Here is a 25294-nt window from a genome sequence, read left to right on the forward strand (position 1 = left end):
CCCCCCCTCTTTCACCCATTGGAAATAACGAGTTTTTGTCTTCTGTGTGAATCGAACTCGGTACCTGAGGGATAAGTATCGCCATCCATTTATTCCCACTATCAATTGGATTAACAATGCTGATATCGGGAAGGGTCGGACTATTGTTCTAGCGGAATATTATGGACCCATTTTAAAGCCTATGAATTTGCCATCTTGATTTTATTGCGGTGATATTTGAATGATGACTCACTTAATGCATATCCTGTTATGATTAAGGTAAAAATTATCAAGTATTATAAAGTGATTAAGTGGAAAATACAATAAAAAGAATTAGATCATTACACATATAGAAGACATTTTTTTGAAGTTCCTTGTCCTTGAACTCTCGTGAAATTTTGTGCAATGTATCAGATACAGTACACATGTGTTGACGGAGGATTATGTCAACAATTATTTGGATTATTGTAATCACTTTTAATGGATTCGTGCCTATCTAAAATCAAACAAACGTTGACTTGAGGTGTGACATACCTTCTCAGATATTTTAAAAGGAAGCTCTAAGCACCCCATGTCTCACCTTCCAGAAGTGCATAAGCAATGAGAATTGTATTTTTGTTTCTATCCTATGCAATGGCTAGCAACAGAGTCCCCTTGTACTTGTCGTACAACCAAGTTCCATCAATTGAGACAAGTGGTTTACATAATTTGAATCCAGAGATGCATGGAGGAAAAGCCCAAAATAGTCATTTGAAATTTTTTCAACCCTATAACAGAGTATTATCATAATATACAAGTGATACTTCCATTTCCACAATAGTTCCTGGAATAAAGTTTTGCATGGCCAACAACCACCTTGGAAAGTCATTGTAAGACTCCTCTCAATTTCCATAAATCGTTTCGATAACCGTATTCTTTGTCATCCATGTCTTTTTATAGGTGATTTTGTAGTTGTATTGTTCTCGAATATGTGCAATGATCATCTTCAATTAATTGATGGATCAACTTTCAAAAGCGACTTTAGGCTTTCACATATAACGTCATTGTCAAGCTTGGGATTGATCTTGTGACATAGAGGAATTTGTACAGTTGTTGGGTCTCTTCAAACAACCAATCATCCATTATTTACTTTTTTGGCTTAGCGAATCCCTGCATTTGAAAAAGCATCGTGGATTCACACATTTAATTACATACATATATTGATCAGATTTCATTACATGATAATTGAGTGAGTATTTCATGTGGTAGTGCTTAATTGCAAGTTGACAAACTAGTTTGCTATTAAATTCATTCAAAACTCAAGAGATGTGTCTGACGAAGGTGATTCATAAGAAGGCATATCAAATTTGGTGGATTGGTCAACATAATCCAAGTTTAGGTTACGAATATGGAATGGTGGATCGTATGTCGTTGCAATGGGATAGAGTTATGGCTCTAGGTCATCGTCGTCGTCCTCCTCGTCGAAGTATGTTCCTTTTTCACTCTCTTGACTTATTTCCTCTTGGTCAAAATGAACCACATAACCTAGTGGAATATACGGTTCAAGTTCAGATGTTTCAACTTGGTCAAAGTAGTTCGGGTTGGTAGAGTTCGTAGTTTCAAAAAGAATGAGTGTGTTGTGTTTGAAAATGGTATTGAGGGTGAAGTACGGTTGAGGACGATGGTTGACCAACATATGATGATGTATGATCATCCTCAAACATGACATATAACTCGATAGAACCAAGTTGCAACCATTATTTATGAACATCAAACATGAGTTCAACATCTTTGTCGTCTTCAACATTTAACAACTCATATTGAACTAAACCTTGGCCAAAGGAGACAAGGTGGCAAAATATTATATCAGACACCCTGATTATTTTTTAACTTCAACTTTGATTCCATTTTTTTTCTTGAAGTAAGGTTGCATCCATAATGAATTCAAATACATTTTTTTCCTCACTTTTGAAATACTAAGAAAAATATTGTCTTTGCATATTTCTCTATTGTAGTAAATAAGGAAAACTACAATTTTTCAATGAGATCAACTAAAGTAGTAATACGTGAATTGTCTATTTTATAGCTTACTATTTGTTGAATCAAGTCGGGTTTGATAATGTATCACAAATAGAAAGCTATAAAATAGACAGTTTATTTATAACTGCTTAAGTCGAAAGATGAAGACATGAAACCCACATTTTTCATCTTCCAATGGGTGAATGTACCATAGCATTGGAAGATGGTGTACTGCTATTTGGTATATGTTTTGGGGTAAAGCAGTTATTGGATCAACTATGGTATCATAGATATATTATTTTTTAGATTTGTTAGGAGTCATGCCACTTAAATCTCTAAGAAAAGAGAATTTATAAATTAAAATGGATGAGAGAAACATTTTCAACGTTGACTCTAGAATCGTTAGACGAATAAATAATTATACATTGTAGAGTATATATTTTAGGATTGATAGGAAACATATTAATGTATGATAAATCCCACAACATAGTATACATTATGTGGTTGCACTTGTTGAGAGATTTGCGAGAGACGAGAGAATACAATTGGAGTTCAACGTGCATGACAATAATTTATAAAGAATTGTGTCGTACATCTGAACCTAATGTTATATCGGTATGTGGATATACACATCTATTTCAAACTTGGGCATAAGATCATATGTCATTTATTGCACCAATAAGTAATCTTGAGCCACATTTTTCGTTCGAAAAAAAGGTAAATATAAAACTATTAATTAATTCACTAATGTTCAAATTTATTTTCGTAGATATAGTGGAAATTGTATGAAATTTGGTGATACACCTCATTATCATACCGTTGGATATGAATAAAAAAAAATTAATCGCATGGGCGTTAACGTAATATATTAAAACATTAATTTATTTTTTATTATTTTGTTTCTTCTTATGCATACATTACTAACAAACATCTTATATATCAACTTCTCTTTATGTGTTACCTACGTCTAACGTACGATAATCCAGAAGACAATTGGCTATGGAATACATCTATATGTTTGATTTGTTTCTACATAATAGAAATGCATCAAATATGAAGTGAAACTACAATTTGGACTACATATATAGTCATGCACTTCACTTATTAAAGTTTGATCGACATTAAGTTTATTTTTTTTTTTACAAAGACAAGATCAAGTCATTCCATTAATGATCAAGTTTTCAATACATGTTGGAATTTCAACAAAGATTCAGAAACTAGCTAGTGATGCAACCACCCTTTCTAAGTTATGAGAAACTTCATTTGTTTGTCTCCTAGTAAACTTAACACTAGAATTGTTAAAATTGGCAAAGAACAAATGTCTACAATGTTTTATGATGGCACCAAAATCAGAGACACCCTCCCTTTGATTGTGGAAGCTATCAACCACTTGCTTAGAGTCAAGTTCAAAATCAATATTGCCAGTGGCGGATCTTGACCGAAAAGGTTGGGGTGGCCGGCATAAAAATTAAATATATAAATAATATTATATAGCAAAAAATTAAGTTGTAATAAACACAAAGTGAAATATCAAATAATTTAACTATATGATTTAAGAATACTTTAAAGTAATGCTCTACGCTATTTAATTAACTTGAAATCATCAATAATAGACTCAGAAGTGATACTTGCAACAATTTCCCTTTCAATATAAATCGTCATGGTATCTGCCAAAAAGTCATCTTCCATCTTGTTTCTTAACCTTGATTTAATAATTTTCATTGCTGAAAAAGATCTTTCAGTTGTGGCAGTAGAAACCGGAAGAGTCATGATAAGAGGAAGTAGTCTATCAATCAAGTAGAAATTTTGCGTCTTTTCAGTTGCAATCAAACATGAGCACAATTCTTGGATAATTGATAAATTCTTCAAATTTAAATCTTGACGAGCATCAATTAAGAAATGTTGGAGTTGAAATTTCAAATTAATCTTCTCTTGCATGTTGAAATCCACAGGGTAATATTTTTCAACTAGAGTGCAAATTTTTTCAATGTTAAAAGATTTATAATTATCCTTAGGAGTCAAAGCACAACTTAGAGTTAACAAATCTATTGCTTGCTCACTAAATCTGTTATTCAACTCTTGTAATTGTTGATCAATGGCAGTAAAAAATATTTCAACTCTAAAATAATGCTCTATTGTAACCTGACCTTGTTGAAGACGAGATCGTCCAAATTTTGTTGTTGAATGAACATCGTTGAGATCAGGAATTTCAATATCATGTTTTTCACAAAAGTTCTTCACTTCAGTAAATAATGCATCCCAACCATCTTCTCTCAATACTTGAATAAGATACTTTGTTGTTCCAACCAAACACATGGCATTAACTATATCCTGAGATTGTTGTTGTAAGGCTTGACAAAGTATATCAGTTATCCCCATAATTTTTTTCATCAAATGCAAGATAAATATAAAATCAAACGCCTTCAAATAATTATAAGCACTATCAGCATCCCCACGTGTAGAATAACTTGCTCTTTCATTTGTAATTTTTTTTAAAACAATACAAGTTGCCTCATACATATTTATCAAGCTACAAATAGAAGAGAAATGTGATCCCCAACGAGTATCCCCAGCTCGTTTCAAAGTACCAATTTGATTCATACCTTTACCAGTTACAATCTCATTAATTTCTAGCAAATGTGCAATTTCCTCTAATTGAGCAACTTGTAACTCATCATGACGCTTAGTAGAAGAACAAACAACATTAACAACAAAAGTGAGCTTCTCAAAAAATTTATGAATTGGAACAATTTCTCTTGATGCACTAACCAAAGCAAGTTGCAATCGATGAGCAAAACAATGGACATAGTATGCGTAAGGACAATCTTTCATAAACAGTGCTTGTAAACCGTTCCATTCTCCTCTCATATTACTAGCACCATCATACCCTTGACCACGCATGTTAGAAACATCAAGATTATGTCGAGAAAGTATATCACATACTTTTTCTTTCAGAGTTAAAGTTGTAGTGTCTTTAACATGTGCCACAAAAAAAAATCGCTCTTGTATTAAACCAACTTTGTCAACAAATCTTAACACAAGAGACATTTGTTCCCTTTTTGATTCATCACGAGCTTCATCTACAACGATGCAAAATTTGGAATCACCAATTTCTTCACATATATGTTTTCTCACCCTACTAGAAAGAATATGCAAAATCTCTTTTTGAATTTGATGTGAAGTATATTTAGAATTATATGGAGCATTTTCCAACACAACTTTCGCAACTTCATCATTGTAAGTTGCCAAGAGTTTTATCAATTGAAGAAAATTGCCTTGATTTCTTGACCCGCTAGTTTCATCATGTCCCCTAAAAGCACAAGCTTGAAGTGTTAACCAACGAACAGTGTCAATTGATGTCTTGAGACGTATTCGATTCTTCAAAATTTGTTCTGAGCTTTGCACTTGAAAAGTATTCCTAATATGTCCATCTTGATTCAACAAGTCTAGACAAGCTTTCATTGCATTGTTGTGTGGTGAGCAAGGATCCATCCCTATGTGTTTGAGAAAAGCGCAAAATTTTCCATTTTTAACTTTCTTCCAATTTCTAAAACCTGTACCAATGAAGACATCTGATCCAGGACGTCCAGTTGGTCTTTTGCTAAATAGATAGCATGGTAAACAATATGCAGCATCTTTAGAAGGTGAATATTCTAGCCATGAAGAAAATATGTTAAACCAAGCATATTGAAACCGTCTTGGATGAACCTCGTTGCCAGATAAAGGATATTCTTTTAAATTTATTTGATAAGGACCAAATTTTAGATACGCTTTTCGTATTGCATCCAATTTATTTGGTGGATATTGCCAAATTTGAGGGCGCTTTCCGGGATCACGTTCTAAACATTTCTCAAAGTCATCTTCGAAAACTCTAGGAACCTTGGAAAGACGAATATTATTTTCTTCAATTCTTGGATTCTCAGAGATAGTTTCAGATGTAGAAGTTATAATTTCTTCATCTCTTTCACCGTCACAAAATTTCCTCTTGAAAAAAGAATCAATTCTTTTACTCTTCTTCATTCTCACAAACTTATCTAAATCAATCAATTATATGCAACAAAAAAACTAAAACACTTTATATGGACAAAAAAACTCAAACAAAAATAAAACAAAACTCAAACATTTTATATGCAACAAAAAAACTCAAACACTTTATATAGACATAAAATCAAACACCTTATGTGCGACAAAAAACTCAAACACTTTATATTGATATAAAATCAAACACCTTATCTGCAACACAAAAACTCAAACAAAAATGCAACAAAACTCAAACATCTTATATGCAACAAAAAAACTCAAACACTTTATATAGACATAAAATCAAACACCTTATGTGCGACAAAAAACTCAAACACTTTATATTGATATAAAATCAAACACCTTATCTGCAACACAAAAACTCAAACAAAAATACAACAAAACTCAAACATCTTATATGCAACAAAAAAACTCAAACACTTTATATAGACATAAAATCAAACACCTTATGTGCGACAAAAAACTCAAACACTTTATATTGATATAAAATCAAACACCTTATCTGCAACACAAAAACTCAAACAAAAGGCGTCCGTCGTCAACTGATTATGGAAGAGGGAGAGAGGGAGGCTGAATGCAAGAGAGAGGGGAAGAAGAGGGAGAGAAGGAGGCTGAATGCGAGAGGGGAAGAAAGAGAAAATAAAATTAGGTTTAGGTATTTCTGTAATTATTTAGTTTTAAGTAGGGCAGTTTAGTCATTTTACCTATAAATTTTTTTTTTTTTTTGGGTGGCCGTGGCCCCCCCTGTCCCTATGAAGCTCCGCCTCTGAATATTGCGGATTTGTAGATCTTTTACCCTCAATGCAGTGCTGGCAATAGGCTTTATGCATCTCCTTCTTCAACACTACAGATCACCGCAACAAATTTTCCTTTGTCATCTCTTAGGAACGTACCTATTCCCACTCGGTTACAATGGAATAAAAATGACACAACTATGTTACACTTGTACCAGTTGATCTTCAAGTCTCTCCAAGTTAAATGAGTAGTATTCTCGTCGCAAAGACTGCATTGCATGGGATAGTCGATTTCGCGTTCTGGGAGGCGTCATCTAATAGGTAAGAAGTTCCTACAAGTCCTCCACCTCAAAATTTTTCCCGTCGATGGTGCTTGTATCTGTTGAGACAAAATCTCAATTTAATATTTTGATGAAAATAAACAAAAAGTTAATTAAGAATGTTAATTATGATTCTAAATATTTATGTTAATTCAACTTGTGCTTTTGAGTGTATTAATTTAAAGATAGGATTTAAACAAAGCAAAGAAATCAGCATAAAAAGGCAAGAAACTAAACAAGCAAGAATTGAGAACATTCTTAACAAAATCTAGAAAACGGAGAATGTTCTCCAGTTTCAAAAATGATCATCACAACTCCAAAATCAATCAATCTCCACTAGTTAAAAGAAGTTTTAGCCTCTGGATTTTACATCTATATCCTCAGCACTTGGCAAGGAACAAACTAAGATGATCGAATTTAAAGAAACTACTCAAATCACAAAGAAAGAAGATCACAAATTAGCAAGACCAAACAGATCTGAACCTTCTCCAGCTTGACTGTCAAGAACGAAGAACATTCTTGACAGTATTCTGATCATTCTCCAGCATGCTAATGTCATTCTCCATCATGTTAACATTAATCTCCAGCATGCTAACATCATTCTCCAACATGTTAAACATCAATCTCCAAAATGATAACATCAATCTGCAGAAAGTTCTCATAAGTCTCTAGAATGATCATCAATCTCCAAAATGATCAGATTTGTCTTCAGAATGATCAAACCAGTCTCCATAATTTTCAACATCATTCTCTAGTCTGTTTTGCGCGAATCAAAACGTTGTTTTGAACTGATCTCATCAATCATATATCTAAAGATTAAAGGATCATTAAACACAAGATAAATCCGATCTAGAACAAAGAAATCAGCTCAGTCAACAAAGTTTAAAAAATGTTCAAATGTTGGAATATTTTTATTCATATAAATTGGTTTTGGTCAAATCTGACAAAGCACTACCAACAACTCTTTTGACCATTATTAGTTTATCTAAAACACCTATAAAAGGAAAGCCAAGTTCGAGCAAAAATCAGAGCTTCAAGTACTACGAAAATTGATTACTCATTTCAATCATACTTGAATTTCTCTCACTCACATACATTTAATCAATTATGATTTTTCCCATTCGATTCTTAGAATCATTCTCATGTATTTTTCTATCAAAGAATCAGAACACAAACAAGTGTTGAGCCTTTTCAGTTTCTAACAAAACAATCTCATCATTATTGTAAAACTCGAACTATAAGAGTTTAGTATAGTTTGGGTAGATTGTAAGAAATTATATCAAGGTTGACAGGTGACCTGATTGAACTCCTTTATAGGTGAAAAGGTTTTAACTTTGTAACAGATTAAGGTTGATTTGAGCTAGGTGCTGCAAAACCATTAAGGTTCTTTGTTTTGAACATTTAGTGGAAAATCTCACGGTTGTGAAGACTGGACGTAACTCAGGTTGGGTGAACCAAGATATATCCTTGTGTGCTACCTCTTCCCTTATCTATTTACTTTCAGTCTGATTGATTATTAACTTAAATACATAAACTTAATTTTTTATTTTAACTAACTAAGAACGTTCTTCGTTTTCTGTTTTCACAACCAAGATCAATCTTGAGTTATTTTCTTAAGTTTTTAATAGGAAATTTTAAATAGAAACATTTATAATTCAAACTCCCCTTTCTTGTAAATCGACATTGCTACTTCAGTATCCTCCAAAGTTTGCTCCATTAAACAAAGGTTTATTGTATCAATTAGATCATGAATACAACACTTATATGCACTTTTGATATTGTACAATTAATCCAAATTTTTCCAACTTCCAAATTCTTTTATCACCTGTAACAGAACTAAAGAGCGGGACATTTAAAATTAAATTTGAAGTTTTTTCATCAAACAGTACATGATAACCCCTTCATTCCATTATTTAACATTGCGCTTCATAACATCACTTAAATGCATAACATGTTTAGGGAGTAGTGGAGTGGGCAGTTGAATATTAGTGTCATCGCATAACCAATTTGAGTTCTATAAGGGGATAGTAGTACCATTACCAATACTCCATTTATATCCTTCTCAAAGAAGTTCTCTTGTGCTCCAAATACTTTTCCAAATATAACTATGATTATGGCCAAGATTAGCTTCAAGAAATTCACATGGAAATGCAATTGATTAAAGAATGAGTATTGATTACCATCTAGTAGAGTTCAAGAATATGAATTGATTATCATCTGGTAGAGTTGGACAGACGATCAGGTTCGTGCCCAAACACTAAATCCAGTCCAAATCGTTTTTGACATACACAAGCCCAATCTCAACTGTTTGCAGTCACAGTTTGATATGTTCGTGAATCCTCGGTTTGAGTGGATTTGTGGTTCAGTTTATTTAGGCTACTAATGGCCCTTTTGGACCAAATTTTGTATCTTTTTCTTTCAAATTTCAAAATAAAAAACTTTGGTCCAAAATTTGTTGGCTCATTATGTTCCATTTTTATTAAAAATTAAAAATTATCAAATTTATCATAAAAATATATAATAATTAAATAAAAATTTGTGACTAAATTTTTTTAGTTCACTTATAAAATACAAATCTCACTAAATTGTATATGAAGATAGAAAATTTCACCAATCAAAATAAAGTGTACAAATTAAAAATAAATTCAAAATTCACAACAATGATTTCACTATCAACTTGTTGGCGACAAGAATAAATAAATCACAACGAAATAGTTCAAATATTTAAATTACATGTAATTAGAATTGTAATTTAAAATGTAGATCAATTAACGGCTTCATAAATTCAATATAGCACAATAAAGATTTGTTCAAGCATGAAATTTCCGCACAATGGAAACTATACATAAGTTATATTACCAACAAATAAAATCAAAAGTAAACATGATAACTAATACATAACATAGATGTATAGGTGATAACTTTAAAACTCAATCATTTGTTAGTGCAAATTTCCAGCTTTGAACCTTGAAAAAACATATCATTGACATGAGCCTCATTTAATTGATTATCAAATCATTGATAACAGTGGAAATGATGAATTACCTTTCAAGAGTTCATTGGCTTACCTAGGTGTATGATGATTACTTTAAAATTCATAGGCAAAGACAATAGCTATATAATATACAAATAAAAACAATGTAAAAAAATTAGCAACATGAAAACCATAAGAAAAATAAAACTATAAGCATACCATTAGAAAAATGATGCTATTGATCATAACGATCTTACCAAGATGAAAATACTAGTTAAAAAAATGAATACTAAATGTAAAAAGGAAAAATGAAAACCATAACATAAATTCATTAACCTTCCTACAAGTACTTTTTTATGTACAATTGTGACCTTTCTCCAAGACTCTTTTGCACATTCTCTATTTGTGGTTGATGATTTAAGATCAATAAAGGTATAATATCACGAGGGGAATAACGATTAAGTAAAATGTATGATGATTACTTTAAAATTCATAGGCAAAGACAATAGCTATATAATATACAAATAAAAACAATGTAAAAAAATTAGCAACATGAAAACCATAAGAAAAATAAAACTATAAGCATACCATTAGAAAAATGATGCTATTGATCATAACGATCTTACCAAGATGAAAATACTAGTTAAAAAAATGAATACTAAATGTAAAAAGGAAAAATGAAAACCATAACATAAATTCATTAACCTTCCTACAAGTACTTTTTTATGTACAATTGTGACCTTTCTCCAAGACTCTTTTACACATTCTCCATTTGTGGTTGATGATTTAAGATCAATAAGGGTATAATATCACGAGGGGAATAACGATTAAGTAAAATGTAGAGTGGTGAGAAACAACATAAAACACGAGAGTTTGATTAACTTGAGAGACTAGAGAGATGAGATCAAGAGATACTGAGATGTGCGGCTATGGTTTGAAAGGAAATGAGAAAATGAGAGAAAAGAAATTAAATGGAAGCATTGCTCAGATCTTGGGTGGCTATGGTTTGATGGAATTAGTGAATTTATATGGAGAACTGAAATGGACTAGGCCAAAATATGCAAAGCAAAACTAGGCTCCAAAGTTACATAATACCTTATAGTATAGATGAACGATTTTGATTAATGAATGACCCAGTTTTTTCATATGAGCTCGATAGCAATAGAGCGTGTACGCCCATTGAACTTCGCCCACGAGATCCGACAACCCGATTCAATCCACCTATTTACTTGCGAGTCACGCGGGTTGGACGATTTTGGACCGGGTGTCATAAATTTGATCACCCCTGGCATTTAGGATATCATGTATATACAATTTGTGTTATGTTAGTTGTGTATTAATCTTAGCTACTATGCTTCAACTTAATCATCATAACTATACCTTGAAAATTTATTTGAGCCACCTATATTTGAATTCAGAAGTATCTTGAGACACATATGTGTAAAGCATGATAACTATTCACTCCAATCATGGTTAATTAAAATTTTATTGGAAAACAATAGCAACATGCAATTTCACATTTATTGTATGTGTTGGAATCAACGATTAATGCACATTTAATATAGACATGCACATCACTTTTGGAAATTCGATTGTGCATTAAGTATCATATTGATATCGTATTTTTGGTGTAGTCGTGAATATAGATCATTGTAAACATATTTTTAATGTATTGATGCAAATTAATTGCATATGGTGTACATTAATTTCTTGAACAACACATGAATCGTTCATCACATGGTTATATGCAAAGTGACAAATACCTATAACATAGTCCTTGTGTACTAAATATATGTGTTACTAATAGTTGAACTTCAATATTTCAAAAATGTAAACATATTTTTAATGTATTGCTATAATTAGTTGCATGTGATGCACATTAATTTTTTAGCAACGCATGAACCATGCATCACATGGTTAGAGTTAGATGTGCAACTTCACACACTTAGAACATAGTCTCTCTTCACTAAATTCATGTTCTTATTAATGGTTGAACTTAGATATTTCAAAAATTATAAACACAAATTTGTTGTATAATTGTGAATTAATTGCAAGTGTTACACATTAATTTTTTTTAGCAACGTGGGAACCATGCACCACATGGATTTATTTGCAACCACAAGCACTTAGAATATAGTGTTTAGACAAAAAAAATTAATAATGTTTTAAAGATAACAAACTTTTATGATTAATAATAAATAAAATAAAAAATTGAATCATTATTATCTAATTTGTGTTTTTGAGTGATTCATAAACTATATTATAATGAGTATAGTAAGTGCTAATAAAGAAGCAAAATCATTATATCTCTCTCTAAGGTCAAAGTCATCAATCATCATCAATACACTCACAACAAAAGATGTCTTGCATTTAAAATATCAACAAATATTTTCCCAATCAATGATCAAGAACAATGATAAAAATGCAAAAGGAGTAAAATTCCAAGAAATGATCAATCTAAGTTATCAAGAAAAACGTGTCTAAATCATTTCTTACTATTTAGGAGATAAAAGTCAACCTTAAAAGGTCAAACAACCATATTCATGAATTTCAAAAGGATATGAGAAGATCATAATGTTCACAACTAAAAGACAACTAACAAGTACTTTAACAAAGTACCAAGAGAAGTGGTTGTTACACTAAAAAGAAACATCCAATTGTCAAATCAGTCTCAGGAAATGGGCACAACACTTTTACCTTTTCCTCAACTATACTAAATTATGAGCAGTCAAATTAAAGTGTTCCGATATAAGGAAAAACAACAATTATTCTACATGGAACAACGTGCCTTACGAACATATTGCCTCTTATATCAACAACTTTGAAATCATTCTTGCTCTTATATATAGGGGAGACATCAAAACCTAAAAGATCAAGAGTTTTGTATTGAAACATATTCCACTTAACCAAATGTTCATCAATTAAAGAACTCTTCAAACAACAAACAATTTCAAACTCGGTATTAAATCAAAGGATTAATCTATTTGAGTATGTTTTTATTGAAACCAATCTCATTCATCTAAATATTTGAAACCATATCCTAAAAACTTTCCTAAACTTGTAAATATTTTCATCTCAACCTACAAGTATTAAAGTAGATTGTGAATTATTGTAATTGTTGTATAGTTAGTTGTGACTTAACACAAAGAAATCTTACTGAGATAAGTAGAGAACAACTTGTAAAAAGTCCCAAGTGATAGAAACGTAAGTTGTAGAAGTTGAGATATTCTCTCAATCATTTAAGTGAAAAAAATCTCATTAAGTGTGAGAACTTGATGTATTCCAAGTTGGATAAATCATGATACTTCTTGTGTGTGATTCTTTTCCTTAACTTTTTACCTTTCATGCTTTAAATTTTTATCACACATATATACTACATTATTTTTTTTTTTGCACTAACACTTCAAAACATTATGAACACAACTTGTTCCATGTTTTCAACTAGACAATTATTTATCTTAAGTGTAAATTAAATTTTAAAAAGAATCACAATTCAAACTCTCTCTTTTTTATAATTATTATTTTCAGGTCACACAGATTATGCGCATTAAATACATGTTCTGTCAATGGTTGAACTTAGATTTTTTCATTCACAACTACGTTTTTAATGTATAATTGCACATTCAATAATTCTAAGTTAATGCATTGGGACAAAGTTAAATAAAAATCATGGTTGCACATTAAATAAAACTAAGTGGCTCGATATGATAACTTTACAACATGCACAAACTGCATTAGGACTATAAGCTAAGCCATTGTTGCGCCTTAAATGAGCTTAGTGGCTTAATAATCATGTTTGTAATATTATTGAGAAACATAAATCAATCTTTAGGATTACACAATGAAACTCGATTAATGATTACAAAAATAAATTAAAAAATAAAAAATATGTTGTTGGAGAAAATATGATGTTAGGAAGTTATATTTTTTTATGCCAGGAAGTAATATTAGTGATTAAACAAGCTAAGTTAATGCATTAGGACTAAGTGAATCCATTGTTGTGCATTAAATAAGTTGAGTTGCTCAATAATCGTATCAGTAATGTTATTAAGAAACATAAATCAGTCTTTAGGATTAAGTACGATGAAACTCAATTAATGATTACCAAAATGGAAAAATACTAGTGTCTTTCAATGCCATGGAAAGACAACTTTTCTTTTACTAGCTTAAATGATGTATATTTTTTACTGTATCTCCAAATAATTTTTATTCGAAGGTGTGACTATAGAAGTATTTCGCCAACTTTAAAATAAAAAATAACGGGTGCATTTCAAATTCCTTTTTAAACACAATATTATAGTACTCGGATTCCTTTATCTTTAATTTTTTAAGATAAAATCATTGTGAAAATTTTAATGTGATGTGTTAATTAATTTGATATTTTTTAATATTATTATAATATATAATATAAAATTAAATAAGTTTTTAGTCTTTATAGGAGTTTAAAATTTTATTTTCACTCCATATATTTTCACTCCATATAAAAAAACACAATGTAATCTGTATCAAATTATTATACAAGTTTGTGTTAGTTTTAGGTAGAATGAAATCTCTTTTAACTTTTAAATTTTTGAATAATATTTTTCAAGTATATTTAAAATATTATTAAAAGTTTATTTACCATAAATTTAGATTTTTTAAACTCGAGATAAATTAAATGTGAATTTTTTAAATATCATTATTCAAGATATAAAAAGTCCTTAAAATATGAACCTATATATCGAATTTTAAACTTACTTTTTTATGGATAAATTTTTTATAATGTTGTAAATATATATACAAAAAAATCATTCAAAAATATATGCTTACATAATAATTTTGTAGGGGCTAAAAAGTATGATTAAAACAAAATTTCAAAATTCTATATGGACTAAAAACTTATTTAACCCTGTAATATCTAATAGACAAAATAATTTTCACGATCCCTTAATTTTATCAAATAAAAAACTCACTTTAAAATTCTTTATTTGATAGACTCGATGTTGTTGGAGATGGAAAATGAGTTTATTTGAAATTTTGAGTTATAAATTTGATAAAAAATAATATGATTTTTGTTGAAAGTGATTATTAATTTTTTGAATTTTTGCTTAAAGATATGAAATTTTCTGAATTTCTGTAAAAAAAAAATAACATTAATAATATTTTAAAACATAAAAAATCAAATTGTTACTTAAACAAAGTTAAATGACCATGAGAAATATTTCGCCTATATAATATATAAAAGTGTTACATTATATAATTTAATTCTTAATGATTTCAATAATCTGATTTTCAAAACATTAATACTCTCTCCGTCTCAAAATAATGCAATTCTTATCAATAATATTATTTAATTAACATTACTTACATCATTTTTTATACAATATCTATTACTATGAATTTATAACAATGATAATTCACTAATACCTAACAAAAATAATATTTTCTCTCTTATATATAAATTTTTCTTAATATGTATAAAATAATAAAATTACTCAGTTATTTTAAGAAGATGGTGACAAACTAGATCTAGAGAGTATATACCATTCCTCCAAAAGATGGAGAGAGTATTTACCATTCCCCCTTGCAAGCCATTTGCCCATATTTCCAACAATTCTTAGTGTAACAATCCCTTGTCAATGAAGATTGATGAGTTGGGAGATCAATTTACAAATTATTCCACAGTTGAGATATAATCTTTCAGAAATCAGCCAATAAATAAAAGAAAGAGAACCTTATTTATATTCAAATTTTGTTTTTAGGAAAATATTTAAATATTCATGGTATGACAAATACAGCGACCCATATGACAAATACTGTTGCTCCACTGTCTTTTTCATATTTAAAATACAGTCTGCGACATAACACAGTTACACAAGAATTTCCACGAAGCCATATGATCCATCACCGGTGTACAAAAATGCTGCTCATTTGCAATACTTGTTGAACCACGCAGCAATGCTAAGAAAACTTTCGAAATCGGATTGTGGCCTGTACATAAGTTAAACCAAACTATTTTATCAATTACAAATCTATTTAGAAGTAAAAAGAGATTTTAATGCAAGATTTGTTTACCTTTCAATTCCATGAACATCATTTGGAAACACGATGACTTTAACCTCCACTCCTTTTGCCTTTAAAGCCCGAGCATACTACAGATTTAACAATATCATTTTGTCCATCATATGGTTCTTAGTTTAGAAGCTAATGCGGCTCATAAATTGATAATTAAAATCTTACTTGCAGTCCAGTTGAAATTGGGACGCGAAGATCTTGGGCACCTAATAGAAAAATTGTTGGTGTTTTTACCTGCAAACATCAAACATAAAAATTGAAATTCCAGGATTTAACAAGTATGAAATATTATAAACATTGTTATAAAATACAGTAGGTTTTGGAACGGCAGACGCATTAAAATTGAGACCAGTTTCTTTTTGACGCAAAAATTGAAACCAGATGTATGCCCAGAATATCTTGTTAAGTAATCCAAGGAATGACAGTACAAACGCCACAAATTGCAAAATTCTAAGCAAGTACTGAATTAAAATAGTTAATGTAGTTTGCTCAAAATATTATGCTCGCTTTCCCTTGATGTCACAATTTCAGGCTTATTATTACAAGTACTTGTGCAATTGCTAATTTCTAGGCATTTGGATTGTGTTTAAAATACTGAGCAACATGCAATTAAATATTAAGTTAAATATGTTTTGAATTCCTATAAAATTTCAACTTTTAAATTTTTAGTCAGTGTAAAATAAAAATACAATTTTTAGTCAATAGGAGACTAAAATAAAAATACATATTTAACCCTTAAATATTTCAAAAGCTTATTTTGGTGAACAGACCTTTGAGAGGTGTGCAATAGGAGACTTGTTATAAAATAGAGTCAGATCCTCAGCTGAAGGTGCTTCAGTAATCCTGTCCCTACACTTGGTTCCATAGCTTTCCACAAAGCACCAATCAGGAATATCAGTTGTACCAACCATCAGCGCAAGGTTACAAACAGGATTTCTAGCAGCTGCTGCAACAAACTTCTCTGGAGCCTACAGCAATCAAAAAGACATTATAGAATTCTGAGCAATGTTAAAACAAAACCCATAATAAAATTGTGAATCCCAAACTTGAAGTAGACATAGTCACACCACTTTTAAAGTTATATTTATCATGCAAACCAGCTTAATAGCTAACATATATACATATTTTGAGGTTTTTTTGTACATAAAATTAAACTCCATTTCAATAGATCCAATACTGTGAATGAAGTCTAGTTGATATAATAGTTCAGCAAAATTGGAAAGCATATAACCCCAGTTTCTTGAAAATGATCAACTAATTCTGGATATCAATAAAATTTGGGATTCAAGCCCCATTATTTTCAGGTGCATCTGTTATATAATATTAAGCTTTACAAGTGTTTTGTTGATGCTGTCATGATGTAATAAAACTAATCAACTAATAAGAATAATGACAGCCACTAAAATAACAATATGCAGCCGTCAACATAATCTACAACATTACATGCAAAAACCCTTTTTTAAATTATCTTGACAAAAATCCAAGGCTTCAATTTTACAAAAAAAAAAAAAAGGGATTATACTAGCAAAAATGACTAGATAAAAGAAATCTATATAAAAAAATATGTATCAAAAGTCAGAGTATGTGAACTTATTGCACCTGGCCAATCAGGTGGGTTGTCAGAAAGCCACCATGTGAACCACCAAGCACCGCAATCTTTGATGGACTGGCAAGTCCCAAGTCTATGACATGATCAATAGCATTGAGTACATCATTGACATCCTGCATATGACAAACTAAGATCAAGATCCATCCTGACAAAAAAACAAGGCAATAATATAATTTTTGAACTTGCGTAGAAAGAGAGCTGCAGTAGATAGATAGCACATCAACATCAAAATTTAGAAATCAGAAAGAAAAACTAATAAGTACCTGAGATCCAATTTTCCCCGGAAGAGATTGTAAGGCTTCCTCGCCGAATCCCAATGAGCCTCTGAGAAATATTGTCAAGCAAGAAACTTGTAAAATTACTAGTCCTAGACGTTTCTTTGACTATAGTAGAATATAAAAAAAAGAGGGTTCGTGCATTGTGGGGTCATACTGGCTATCTCATTAAGGTGTTGGCAACATCAGTCTTCTGGATAAAAACATTTAGTATATAATGATATATCAAACTTGTTAAAATATTAGAGGTAGTTTTATTGCTACCATGTAATCTCTTATTAGTACATATATAGAAGTAATAGCCTAGATGTATTGAATCACACCATATCACTCTAATCATATTATTCAGATTTAAGTTCCCATCTTTATCCTCTTTTAATGCCAAAACTATAATTATTACATGTTTAAAAACCATATTATTGGGGTAATAGATAAATATGAAGCTTAAGAGGTTAATGATCAAGTGCAAAGAAAAACAGATGTTGAATATGATAATAGCTTCATGAAGAAAGGGGATAATTGATATTGATTGGAAAGATATTTTATCCAAACAACGAATTTGCAATTCATTAATACAAGATGCCGGTTTATGCCCCCCTTCAACAATCACATTCGCCTAAGCTACCATAATACTCAAAAGTTTCATCAGGGGAAGAATCCCCCAAAAGATTGCATTTTGAGGCTCTAAGAAAAACTAATAAAGGCCTAATTTTATTCGTCACATCTTATATATAAATCATGTATACAAGAAGCAGAGAATTTCATGCCTTGGGTTGTGCTCAAAAGTTAACATTATGAAATAACTTTTATAAGAAAATCATCATTGAAGCTGAATGGCTTTACCACATAATGCCAAAGCCCAACTATCAAGTTGGATCTCTAAAGTCTTGCAATAAGCATCCAGAGACAGATTTCTACAGCTGTCCCACACTGTGATTAGGATTTTTCAGACTCTTCAAAGAATAAGATCAAAATAATTAAGCTTTTTTGTTGTGACACAATTATGCTTTAGTTGACACATGAAAAGCACAATAATATCTTGTCAAGCAAAACTGGCAACAACAACATCTAGGGTAGAGATAGAGGTAGCCGTTTTAAATTAATACCCGTACCCTTACTCAAAATCTATAAATTACCCAAACCCATTACTTTGGTTGTTAACATGAATATGGTCTGCCCATTTTGAACCCATTATTTACCTGTAGTTGACAATCAACAAGCTATATCCAATTGAAGAAAGAAAAGCCTGTGACTTTGAAAAGCTTGACAATGAGACAGAGTGTGGTCCCCCATGAAGGACCACAATTAGTGGATCACATGTGCCACTTTTCTTAGTTTTTGATGACACAAATATAGCTTCATAAGGTTTAGAAGCACCTGAAATTGAAGTTGACATAAAAAATAGAAATGAAAATCAAGTTTTCAGGAAACTTTTGAGTATAACTCAACACAGCTACCATTTTTATAGTATTAGGCACGATCAAAGATCATCTAACTTCAATAATGATTCTAGGTTTACTGTTTTTTCTTGCAAGTGTAATCATAATTAAGTATGCTATCCATAAACAAAAAAATTTATCAGCTCTACACAAGTCTATCATGCTTCATGTTTTATTGTTTTCCACCTTGTGATTCATATTTTCTAAATTTCCATTTCACCACCTTTATACAGGTGGTCCTTTGTTTAGTAGTAGAGCTTATATTTATCATCTTCATGCAACATGCTTATATTTTTCTCTCCGCTCTCAATGGAGGAAATTACAAACTAGGAAGGGATAGCAGAACGAATAAATCTCTTATATACGACACTACAAAACTGTAGACATCCAAGACAAATTATTTTGCAGGGTTTCTTTCTAGAGGGGTTAATTGGTTCTGTTGCAGAAGAATAACAAATACCAAGCCCCACATTATGTCATAGGTTGTTTACTCTCACAAATTTGGGTGATCAGGAAATAAGAGTTGCAATAAGATAAATTTCTGTATTTAGTCTAGCCTAAAGACCCGAAGTAAGCCATATATACCTTTAGTTGGGTTTTCATAAGCATCCTTGACTGAGATCTTCATTACACTAAATGTAAGGGCGGACAACAAAGATCTTACCTGCATTGAAATTCCAATTATGCACTTTTAGCACATAAAATTATTTTTGTTTGCAAAATAATCCATACAAATAATGCCAAGGCAGATCAACCAAACCTTGTCAGAGCATTTATATATGGGATTTGATACATCTGACCAACTCCATTCCTTAATACCAGCTTCTTTCTCAACAATGGTTCCATACTTGAGTTCAGGAACATCTACCGGACTGCTAGAAACTGCATAAAGTTGGAACAAGTTAGAATGAAGTAATGCATATCACAATCCAATACTACAGATCACAGATAAAATGAGCATCTAACGCTACCAGCAAAAACATTGTCCCCGTGCAATGTAAGGAGACTCCACGAGGAATTTGAGTCTGCAGGGGTGATCCGTGATATTTGTCCACTATATTTGACGACAATGTGCAAAGTTTAGTCATGATGATTTGCTTAATGGTTTATACAAACATAATAAAAAGCATTCCTAATTATAGTTACCTTACCTCAACACATTGACAGAAAGTAAAACTTGACTGCTGTGCCAGACAGAGGGTATAATCAAAGTGTGTCCATCAGAAAGCCATGGATCACTAGGGATACTTGAAAAGTAAAGCCCAGGAAAGCCATCATCCTCAGCACACAGCACAACTGGTATCTTAAAAAAGGTAAGACAACAAAGACACAATAACTTTATTAAGAAGTTTGAAAAAAAAAATTAAGCATTAAATAACATAGAGAACAAAAACAAAATGAAAATTACAATGCTCATTTTATAGCTTATTTTGAAAATATATCATAAAGATTCATGGCAATTGTTCGGGTCGAAGTTAAACTGGTTGTAAAAAGCTTACCACATCATGAACTTCTGCAGATTGATCGAATTTCATATTCTTAGGCCAATCAATTCTATGAAGTGAATTTGTGGCAGAATGGGCTCCAGAATCAACTGAACTTCTTGCTGATAAAAATACAAGAAACTTTCCATCTGGGCTGGTAGAAATTTCATGTGTTAGAATCAAATTGTAGAAATCATATTCCCACATCTATTACTAATAACTCATTGAACCAGATCATACGATGAAAACTAATAACATAGATAGCATTTAGGTAAGTTTGTGATGTTTTCAGGGAATATCAGTACCAAATATTATTTTTGATATTCTACAAAATATTTGCACTGTAGATATTAAAGTTTTTTTTTTTTAAGAAAAGACACATTAAAGTCTTTTACAAAAGATAGAGAAATAAAAAGCAGATAACTTGTTAAAATGAAAATTTTCTTTATTTTAAGTTCTTCATTCTACTTTAGCCACCACCCACATCATCCTCAAGACTGAATGCATGGTACTGCTCTGTGAAATATAAAGTTTATCTTTATCATTAGCAAACATCCCAATCATCTCGTCATCAACCAATACATTACATGCATACCAAAACTATACCACAATAAAAATTCTAATTAAGTTGTTGCTCCAGCATATGAAAAAAGCAGAGGCAAAAATGATCCTAATCTGATGTGCATTGGGAAAGTGATTATCAGCATACCTGAACCGTGGAAAGAAAGCACTACTTATGATTTGAGTTAGGTTAAGAGCCTGAGCATCTTCAGTTGAGCTGCATCATCACGCCTTTACATTTCAGCTCAGCATAACCAAACTTAATAATATAAAATCACTTTAACAAAGAAATTAAATTGAAGTAACTTACTGGATCTCAGTTTCATTAGTTTTTGAGTTGTGTAGTGCTTTAACAGCATATACTGCACAAGGCCGGTTATAGCAGTATTTAATACCAAGCTTTCTTGTCTCAAATGACCATCCAACAAAAACCAAATATTGTGAAGAGTCTTCATTTGATGGAGCCCACACAACTTGGCCAACACTCAAAGATTTGTCAATTCCTTTGACGGCTTGTACCTCTCCACTGTAAAATCACTATCGTAATTAGGACTCTCATTCATATATAAACATTGACTATGGAATGAATATAAACTATGAACTATACAAAACCTAGTGATGTTTATGACAAAAAGCGCGGGCTGCCTCTTCCCGGCATATGTTTCTCCCCAGTCCTCCTCCCAGTCTCCTTGACCTTTCCAGCTACCAGAATCCTTGTCATCAGAACCACTTTTTTTGTAACCCAGATCATTGAATGTAGGCTTTGCAGGGGAAGGCTCTTCAGCAACATATGCTATATGAGTTTCACCCGAGTTCCAAGAGATTCCCTCAAACCTACAATTTTACAGAAGAAGACACCAGCTATAAATTTTAATGTGTGGCATGAATGTTGAGTACCTGTTAGCTTCGTAACACTAGAAAATAAATAAATAAATAATAACCAACAGTCTTCAAAAAACAATAGCTGATTGACATTAAAAAATACACAACACAACAGCTAGAAAGCACGAAAACAACATGAGACACTGAATTACAATAAGGACATGATAACACAGACAAGTTTTTAAAATTATAAAACATGACTGTAATACAGCATATAAAATAAGAATAAAATTGAAATACAAACACAAAACTACGCAGTCATGCAGTCTCAACGTCAAATCAAGAGTGAACAACCCACGTTCCAATTTCAGTAAATTATGTCCAAAATACAAAGTCAGAATATGTCATATGAATCGTTTGATCTCAGCCAAACTGTTCATTTCAACAACTGTGTGATTGCATTAATGCAAGAAATCCAAACAGAAAACATAACATTCATCATTGTAAATATAATCAACTGCTAGCATGTATCTAACTATTATGATATGCACATTAGCATTGATATAAAAGTTCAAAAGAAACATGTTAAGAATTGTAAAATACAAGTTGAAGTGTTTTTAATACATAGTACATGACTTGTATATCAAAATACACGGTAGACTTTTTATGTTGAAATAACATCACTGTATTAGGAAGAATTTGTGCTTCTATTAAAAACAATTATATGTGAAGTAATGATGACAATTTACCATCCATCAGCATATACAGAACCGTGCTTCGATTGAGGAATAAGAAACTCCTTTTCAACACAAGAGGAACTCCAAATTTCAAACCTACAAGGACCTTCACTCTCAGCATTTCTTACAATCAAAAGTTTATTCCCAGAAGGTGACGGAACCATAACGGAAACTCCAGTCATCTCAACGGGAAACGGAGCCCACTGTAACGTTACGGAACCATCACTCCGTTTAGTAACCGTCGACGATAAAACAAACTTCCGTTTCTTGTTCGCAAGTAGGTTCGGTTGACTCACAGAAAACATCATTCCCTCTGAAGAAGCTAAAAATAACCGTAAAAAAACGAAATCGCAAATTAAAATTGAAATTGAAATTTGAAATTTGGAAGTGAATTTAGATTTACCTGTGTGTGATTTGAAAAGCCATGCTTTATCGATGGAAGAGATAGAAGTGAATTGTTGAAGTAAGTTAGAGTGAAATGCATATTGTTCTTCTGTTTCTTGGTCGATTCCTAACGGAAATTCCTTTTGTGGAGGAACTTTTGGATTATCCATTGATGAAAATTTTCTGCTGCAGAAGATTAAAATCGAATTAAACTAAATTGAAATGAAGTTAAAAAAGAGTGTAATAGAGAAGAAGAAGGAAGTGAGTGTTATATAAGAGATAGAAAAGTTACGTGGAGAGGGAAATGGGTGATTTTGATGTTGTGTTGAGGATTGAATTGGAAGATGATAATAAAGGAGAGTGAGATGATGAAGAAATAGAAAATGGGAATCCACGGAGATAGGTTGACGCAACCAGTGACACTGACACACTGTTCAATCCCATTAGTATTTTTAGTATCGCGGAGGTCTATCACGTTCTTTTTCTAAATAAAATACTAATAATTATTATTAAGTATTTTTATATATTCTTTTATTTACATTTTTATTATTTTAATTTGTTTTTTTACTGTGTGAAACTAAATTACTATTCCACTCTCGCTACCCACTCCCTTTCTTCTTAATACGTTCTTCTTTCTTTTTCTTTTTCTGTTACCAACAATTTGCAAAAAGTAAAGACTCATCGATTTGTTTTTATTTTGTTTCTTGGCAAAAAATTATATAAAAAAATTGAACTGTTGAAGAAATATTATACTTATATTGTTCTGTTGTGTAAGAGTAATTGTTAATTTTTTTTTTTCCTTTTAAGTGACACGGTTGAAGTGATGTGTGTAACAGTGATGCATTATTACTCATGAACAAGTGCAATAAGTTAGAGAGAAAGATAATTAGATTGGATCTATGTCATTTTTTTTACTAAATTAATTAATTATATATTTTTATATTATTTTATATTTATAAAAGTTAAATTTATAATTTTAATTGACTAACTTTTCAGCCGTAAGTCGTTAATTGTTAACTAATTTTTCAACTATCAATTAATTTTTCAATTATTAAATAGTTTTTCAACTATTAATTAATTTATAGTTTTATTTAATTGAACAGAACATAATAATAATAATAATAATAATAATAATAATAATAATAATAATAATAATAATAATAATAATAATAATAATAATAATAATAATAATAATAATAATAATAAGTATAACTTATAAGTATACTGTGGTTAATACGCAAGTGACCTTACTTCATCAATTGACATATAAATATAAATGTCTTTCTACAATTTCATTAACTATATAAGTTGACACAACTATTAAATGTCATGTAACACAATGTACTTCTATTCTTTTTTGTATTATCATTTTTTATTAAAACAGTAGGCCACTCAAATCTTTAATAATTTTTATATTTAGTGCCACCAATTATGCCATAATTATAAAAATGATGAAAAGAAAAGCGTTACAATTGATCAAAAGGAGAATTTTTTTATGTTTAGTACCAAGAATTTATTGTCATTCATTTGGTAGATAAATGAGTTGATGCGATTGGGTTTTGAATATTGAAGACAAACCAAATATTAAGAAGTAACAAAAAGAAATTACTAGAAAAGAAAAATTTCTTCCTTTACTAGCTGTGGATAAGAGGACTACAAAATATTAAGGATTTGAGTTGCTACAATAAGTTAGTTTATAGGACATTAGTTTATAAATTTGTTGAATTAATTAGCTTAACTTATTATTAAAAAAATATTAACAATGCAAAATTTTCTTTTTAAAATAACTCTATTAACTTAAAAATTAAATTCATTTAAGAAAATTATCATGCAAACGGTGCTTGCAAAAATTAAATTACTCTATTAACTTTAAAATGATTCAA

At 30.8% G+C, this 25294-nt stretch overlaps 2 protein-coding genes across 4 annotated transcripts; both read right to left on the reverse strand.

Annotated features, from left to right (window-relative positions):
- Positions 1–3558: 3558 nt before the first annotated feature.
- LOC101503729 (uncharacterized) lies at positions 3559–6046 on the reverse strand. Its single transcript, XM_073368108.1, has 2 exons — positions 5253–6046; positions 3559–5174 (listed from the first exon to the last, which is right to left on the reverse strand). Exons 1-2 carry the CDS (start codon positions 5995–5997, stop codon positions 3559–3561), a joined length of 2361 nt encoding a protein of 786 aa, XP_073224209.1. The 5' UTR covers positions 5998–6046.
- Positions 6047–15744: 9698 nt separating this feature from the next.
- LOC101502347 (acylamino-acid-releasing enzyme) lies at positions 15745–23887 on the reverse strand. 3 transcript variants are annotated; one of them, XM_004497944.4, is made up of 18 exons: positions 23704–23887; positions 23431–23594; positions 23040–23349; positions 22081–22302; positions 21779–21994; positions 21617–21685; positions 20923–21061; positions 20575–20726; positions 20395–20477; positions 20184–20305; positions 20009–20087; positions 19184–19361; positions 17973–18033; positions 17700–17822; positions 16871–17068; positions 16266–16334; positions 16101–16177; positions 15745–16016 (listed from the first exon to the last, which is right to left on the reverse strand). In XM_004497944.4, the coding sequence occupies exons 1-18, from the start codon at positions 23853–23855 to the stop codon at positions 15953–15955; spliced, it is 2478 nt and encodes an 825-aa protein (XP_004498001.1). In that variant the 5' UTR covers positions 23856–23887; the 3' UTR covers positions 15745–15952. The 3 variants fall into 3 exon arrangements, with proteins under 3 accessions (XP_004498001.1, XP_004498002.1, XP_004498000.1); XM_004497945.4 differs by having other exon boundaries at positions 23040–23340; positions 23431–23597; XM_004497943.4 differs by having other exon boundaries at positions 23431–23597.
- Between the last annotated feature and the right edge of the window lie 1407 nt (positions 23888–25294).

The sequence above is a fragment of the Cicer arietinum genome, chromosome 4, assembly GCF_000331145.2.
Source record: "Cicer arietinum cultivar CDC Frontier isolate Library 1 chromosome 4, Cicar.CDCFrontier_v2.0, whole genome shotgun sequence".
Taxonomy (NCBI): domain Eukaryota; kingdom Viridiplantae; phylum Streptophyta; class Magnoliopsida; order Fabales; family Fabaceae; genus Cicer; species Cicer arietinum.

Coding starts and splice junctions, on each gene's coding strand:
- LOC101503729 (XM_073368108.1), bottom strand. CDS start 5,997: ATGAAGAAGAGTAAAAGAATTGATTCTTTTTTCAAGAGGAAATTTTGT. Junction 5,175..5,252: donor TAGCGGGTCAAGAAATCAAG/GCAATTTTCTTC, acceptor AAAATGCTCCAT/ATAATTCTAAATATACTTCA.
- LOC101502347 (XM_004497943.4), bottom strand. CDS start 23,855: ATGGGATTGAACAGTGTGTCAGTGTCACTGGTTGCGTCAACCTATCTC. Junction 20,727..20,922: donor CTGCAGAAGTTCATGATGTG/GTAAGCTTTTTA, acceptor ACCTTTTTTAAG/ATACCAGTTGTGCTGTGTGC. Junction 16,178..16,265: donor CAATTTCAACTGGACTGCAA/GTAAGATTTTAA, acceptor TTAAATCTGTAG/TATGCTCGGGCTTTAAAGGC.